Source organism: Alosa sapidissima, chromosome 16 (assembly GCF_018492685.1).
Source record: "Alosa sapidissima isolate fAloSap1 chromosome 16, fAloSap1.pri, whole genome shotgun sequence".
Taxonomy (NCBI): domain Eukaryota; kingdom Metazoa; phylum Chordata; class Actinopteri; order Clupeiformes; family Clupeidae; genus Alosa; species Alosa sapidissima.
Genome location: NC_055972.1, coordinates 662,749 through 668,764, shown reverse-complemented (window position 1 = coordinate 668,764; position 6,016 = coordinate 662,749). Strand labels below are relative to the sequence as shown.

Below are 6,016 nucleotides of genomic sequence, written 5' to 3'. Positions count from 1 at the left end.
GTCTTAGCAGCGGCGGAATTATACTTGCTCCAGTTAGTAGTACTGCGCCAAAAAGTAAACAGTAAAGCGCACTCCAATGGGGATACCTAGTAGTAGCCTTGGTAATATCAGTCCGCCGCTGAGATGCAAAATGACTACTACCAACTTCAGGGAACAAAGTATAACTATTGCAACGCGATGCGAGGGTAGTTGTATTTCTTACACTATTCTATCAACACAGACATTTACATCGATTGTCTGGAATTTGCCTCGAGTGTCCTTTGGAGTAGGTAAGACTGTTTTTAGTGGCAGGCTAGCACATACCGTTGACTTGCGCTAGCCTAGCACCTGCGAACTCTGCAATTAGAACGACTGGATGAAACGTGTTGAAAACGGTCTCCACTGATAAATATCACACTTGCTTACTTGGAAATGAGGTCCTATGTCCAAAATCCTGAACCACCCCTTTAAGTCCCATTGTACCGAATTTTGGATGCAGTTCCACCAGAGTTCCACTGGGGGCGATCGCCATGAGTGCAGAGTGAATGGGAGTCAATGGAGCTAGACCGCTAAATTGGTCTCTTTCACCTGATTGTCGTTGACAAATCTCAGATTTGATTGTAGTTTGTATAACTACAACATGGGTTATAGGTCAAAAGTTGAATGAACGAGTACTTTTTGATTTCTTACAGGTTGGGTCGTTGTTGCACATAACACGCTAGCATTGTGCTAATGAATGACGTCATTGACACATTTGAAAGGCTTTTTAGAACAATTAAGTGACTTTAAAAAATATAATACTCAACCAAGTGTATTTTCTTTGCCTCCCCTTTCGAATGCAATACTCAAATTACTTGAAAAAAAATTATATCCCAAGAAAAGTGGATTTTGAGGGGTACAGCTCCATAGACCTCCATACATTCTGCACTCGTGGACGAGCGCCCTCATGTGGAACCACAGAAGGAACTGCAACCAGTTCAGAAACCGGAAGTTTTCCGAGAGTGGCAGTTCTCCCCTTATTAGACATTCTCTGGTTCAAGCCATAGACAGTAAAACAAATGGACGTACAGACTCCGTCGTTTTCAATGGGAGGGCACTGAGTCAAATAGAACGATTTTTCAGTTGGTCCCCCCAGTACTGCGCAGACTCACACTTAACTTCATGACGTTAGCCATAGAACTGAATCTTGTAACTCATATGATAGATACACAGAAATTCTTCTCACACTTCCTTCGCCTTCAAAGTCATCAAAGTTAAACATTTATTTATGTATTATTATTAATATCATCCTCACCAAGTCGTGTTAATGTTGAAGCTACCATACATGATCATCTTCAAAAACAGTCATGCTAAAACAAAACAAAAAAGTTATAGCCTTGAAGCTAATCTTCTTTCCACTTTTCCGACCTACGGTCAATCCATCGAAAACCTCTGAAATTATATAAATAAAATATCGGCACAGGATATATGTTATATGAAGTTATGGTATTTCAAAAAAATCCTAGAATGAATGGGCTTCTATAGAGCTGGTAAGTCCCGCCCATCCGCTAAACCCACAGTGGACCTCTAGATTGAAAAATCGTCAATGCAAGTGAATGTGAGAAAATAATTATTTTCTGGTCCCGTTTGAATTGTGCCATGAATGTGAACATATGTTGTCTGTGAATTTTTAATATAATTTTTCATGTTACGTGTTTGACAGTATATTATATGATTCTTCGGCTATCAGTTGTGAAAAAGACATAACGAGAAAGACTACATGTCGCCTGTGACGTGAGCTAGCTCTAATCGCTAACATTAACTGAGATGCTAGTTTTTGTAACGGCAGGAATAAACACACATGGTAACAAAAATATTCGAAACATGTCTAGCTTCACTCAATACATTAACACTATGATACAGTGTGATTGTAAAGATGTATGGTTCACTGTGTTCAAAGTCGATCTTAATAACCCTCTACATCCCGACCAACTGATGGTTAAGGGAAACTAGTTAGCTGTCGTCTAGCGGAAAGTTGTAGTCCACAAAGTGCTCTCACACAAAGTTTAACCGCATCAAACTTCTACCCGCTCAATTGTAGCAATCTTTACACGAAAATTTATATTAAAAAATCACAGACAACATATGTTCACATTCATGGCAAAATTCAAACGGGACCAGAAAATAATTATTTTCTCACATTCACTTGCATTAACGATTTTTCAATCTAGAGGTCCAGCGGGGATAGCGGAAAGGGCGGGACTTACCAGCTCTATGGGAGTTAGCAGAGAGGTTAGCCTACGTCAATCCTTCTACTTCCGGGAATTCGCCTGCCCCCTTGGTTCAAGCGGAGTGAGAGGCGCAAACGTTCGACAATTTCCACGTTCGATTATTGCAAGGGGGAGGGGGGGAAAATCCCCCTTTATGCAGACCACAGTAAACCCTCGCTGCACTAGGAATTTATACCAGTGTTACGTACAGTCTACCCCTAGTGGAGCGGAGTTTTTTGCATTTCTCTTAAGACGATTGAGTGACACGGTAATCAATACACTTCCTGTATACCTCATTCAAAAGAGTCTTTTCTTCAAGAAAAATCCAAATTCACTTACCTCTGAACATTGTGGTCAATCCTTCGACCGATTATTTGAGCTTTGTGCCGACTTTTTCTGATTTTGACAGAACTAGAGATTTCGGCTTGACGTTCGCGAAACACAGTTGCGTACAGCGCCGTTGTAATACAATTTAAACAAACATTTCACACCGTAAACGCTTTTCATGTAGTAAATAATGTTGGTATATTTGTTTGTTGTTAAATTACTTCGTCAAAGAGTTTTGGTGGCTTAATACGTGGTAAGGATCATTTTAAGATTAGCTTAGATTTAGGTCCACCATAACGGCAAGTAGTTTTCATACTTACGCGTCCATAAACTGTTAACTGTTAACTCTGTTGCCCATGAAATAATAAATGAGAAGTCCTCAAATCATTGGTAGTAGTGCAGTAGTGAAATATTTTATGTTACATTCAAAAGTGTATCAAGTGTTTAATCACAATCACAGGAACAGAAACTGCCACTGTACAGTGTCCAGTAGCCGACGCGGCATAACATAAATGGTTCAAAGTGTGGGACAACAACTTAGTAGCAACTACATTCATTGTTTTACTGTTAAAAACAAACGGCAAAATGTATTATATTTGGGAACACTCTTTTTAACACCACATATAGCATTAAAACGTGCAATTTCATGAAGGCTTTGTGTCAGAAACACAACATTTGAAGTAGGCTACTTCTGTACTTGTAAGCACCATGGACACAACACTTAGATATTGAAGTGCAATACTACAACAAGACCTGGTAAGACCAGAAACATGACGCCTGTAATGATTAAAGTGCAATTACAAGAAGACCTTGTAAGACCAGTAATACAGCATGGCACAAGTGATTAATTGAATGCGGCCCTTGTAAGACCTGGACATGAAGAACAGTGCAGAGGCCCTTGTAAGACCAGGACATAGAGAACAGAGCAGAGAACTAATGATAAAACATTGAATGAGGCCCTTGTAAGACCAGGACATAGAGAATAGAAAATAATTTAGAATACTATTTACAAATATTCGGAAAATCACACACAAAGGAACTATATACAACTATTCTCATTTAAAATTTTAAATGCGGCCTTTGTAAGACCAGGACATATAGAATAGAAAATAATTTAGAATAATATTTACAAATATTTGGAAAATCACACACAATGGAATTTAAAAATAACTCTTTTTTTAATGTTTTTTTTTAATGTTTTTTTGTTGTTGTTTTTTTTAAGGGTTTTTTCACATTTCAAAAACGGTCGCCGCCTCCATTGCTGCGTCTGCTCGGCACACGTCACAGTACCATGTACCCTCTGGTACCATGCCGACGTTGACGCACTTGGCGTGGTGCCAGAGGGTACAGGAGTCACATTGTACAAAAAGTCGTTGCCCTCCTTGCCCGCAGAAGGCACTGCCTCCCGGAGCTCCCTGTCTGCCTCCTGGGCCTCCCTGGCAGCCCGGGCCGATGCCTGTAGCGCCTCTCTCTGCTGCCGAGCTTCCTGCTGTGCTGCCTCCTTCTGCCGTTTTGCGGCCTCCCTCACAGCCCTGTGCAGCCTCCTGCTGCTGCCGGACGACGCGCTGGTTTGCCCGATCCTGCCGGACGACGCGCCGGTTTGCCCGATCCTGCCGGGCCTGTTCTCTTCTGGCTTCCTCTGCCCGCTTCTCTGCTAGTAGCGCAGCGTGAGTGTCGCTGGTGATCACTCTGGCGGGCAGAGGCATCCTTCTTCCCCGCCCCCTGGACGGCCGGTCGAATTGTGGCGGCATTAGAATTTCGGCCAATGCCGCCGGGATGACACCGCCCCTTACCAGGGGGTTGGGGAAGCGGCGACAACGCTGGTGGAAACTACGGTGGTGGACAGGGGTACGGGGTCGGGCACGGCATTGGCGGCAGCGGTGTTGATGTGGCTGGTGGAGGCAGTGGGGGTATCCTCGCCGGTGCTGGGATGGGAGGTGGACGAGTCATCGTCTCTGTCCTCCTGGTCGATGTATTCATCCCTTGGGCGGGTGGTAAGGCCTTTGACGAGCTGCAACACAAGAAAAAAACTGAAAAACAGATACTATGAGTGCAGTGTTTAAACAAATGAAGATACAAATCATTTAACTTTTCATGATGGTTGTATTAGTATTATTATTATTTTTGTCAACTCACCTTGGACTCTTCCTGTCCAGCGGGAACAGGCCTGTGTTCTTGAACCCACTCTGGATGTTGTGTGGGTTACAGGCCTGTGTTCTTGAACCCACTCTGGATGTTGTGTGGGTTACAGGCCTGTGTTCTTGAACCCACTCTGGATGTTGTGTGGGTTACACGCCTGTGTTCTTGAACCCACTCTGGATGTTGTGTGGGTTACAGGCTCAAACGCGACCTTCAGCACCGGCGTGAAGTTCTTCTTCCCGATGATGAGGTTGCCTCTCACCAGCCCCAGATGTCTCGCCAGATCTGAAAATGCCGCCTTCAGAGGGCCGTACACCGACACATCCAGCGGCTGGAGCACATGGGTGGCGTGCGATGGCAGGCACGCCACCTCGATCTGGTTCGCCCGACAGAAGTCGACCACTCTTGTCCCAACATGAGTGTCATGTTGGTCCATGAAGAGGAGGAGTGGTCGCTCCTGCCGGGCATATTTCACGAAGTGCTCCAGCCACTTCAAAAACAGCTCACTGTCCATGTACCCCGTACCAGACACACCGTAGAGCGCATTGGTGGGCCCCTCCAAACCGTAGGCTGTGCTGGGGAGGCACTTTGCGAAGATGACAAATGGTGGTATGGCCTCCCCAGCAGCGTTTACGCAGCAGTGCACCGTGACGTGTTCTCTGGTTGTCACCTGCTGCGCATAGACGGTCTTTTGGCCTTTCCCACAGAGAACACGCTTTCTGGAGGAGCCCTTGTCGCCGAATCCGGTCTCATCGCAGTTGTAGATGAGCTCAGGGGTCCCGCGGAGTCCGAACCGGTCGTCCAGGGCAGACGTGGAATAGCTCGTCCACCCGTGCCACCGTAGCCCCGGGAATCCTCTCGGTCTCCATGTCATTCGGTCTTCTTGAGGCTACCGGGGCAGCCGTGGCCTACTGGTTAGCACTTCGGACCTGTAACCGGAGGGTTCGAACCCCGACCGGTAGGCCACGGCTGAAGTGCCCTTGAGCAAGGCACCTAACCCCTCACTGCTCCCCGAGCGCCGCTGTTGTTGCAGGCAGCTCACTGCGCCGGGATTAGTGTGTGCTTCACCTCACTGTTCACTGTGTGCTGAGTGTGTTTCACTAATTCACGGATTGGGATAAATGCAGAGACCAAAAAAAAATATCAAAGTATAGTTTATTTCCTTTCACTGATTAGTGCACAAAGCACAAATGTCAAACCTGCCTTTTGAATACAGTAATGGCTCTCCCTGGTGGCACTTTTATTTATTCAAAGCCTAGAAAACTTGGTCTAACACAGGGGTCGGCAACCTTTTCTTTCCAAAGGGCCATTTTTTGATGGTA

General features: G+C 45.1%; 1 protein-coding gene across 1 annotated transcript; it reads right to left on the bottom strand.

Moving 5' to 3' along the window:
- Positions 1–3,645: 3,645 nt before the first annotated feature.
- On the bottom strand, positions 3,646–5,695 carry LOC121685206. The gene is made up of 2 exons (XM_042065610.1): positions 4,692–5,695; positions 3,646–4,566 (listed from the first exon to the last, which is right to left on the bottom strand). Exon 1 carries the CDS (start codon positions 5,566–5,568, stop codon positions 4,801–4,803), a length of 768 nt encoding a protein of 255 aa, XP_041921544.1. The 5' UTR covers positions 5,569–5,695; the 3' UTR covers positions 3,646–4,566; positions 4,692–4,800.
- Between the last annotated feature and the right edge of the window lie 321 nt (positions 5,696–6,016).

Coding starts and splice junctions, on each gene's coding strand:
- LOC121685206 (XM_042065610.1), bottom strand. CDS start 5,568: ATGACATGGAGACCGAGAGGATTCCCGGGGCTACGGTGGCACGGGTGG.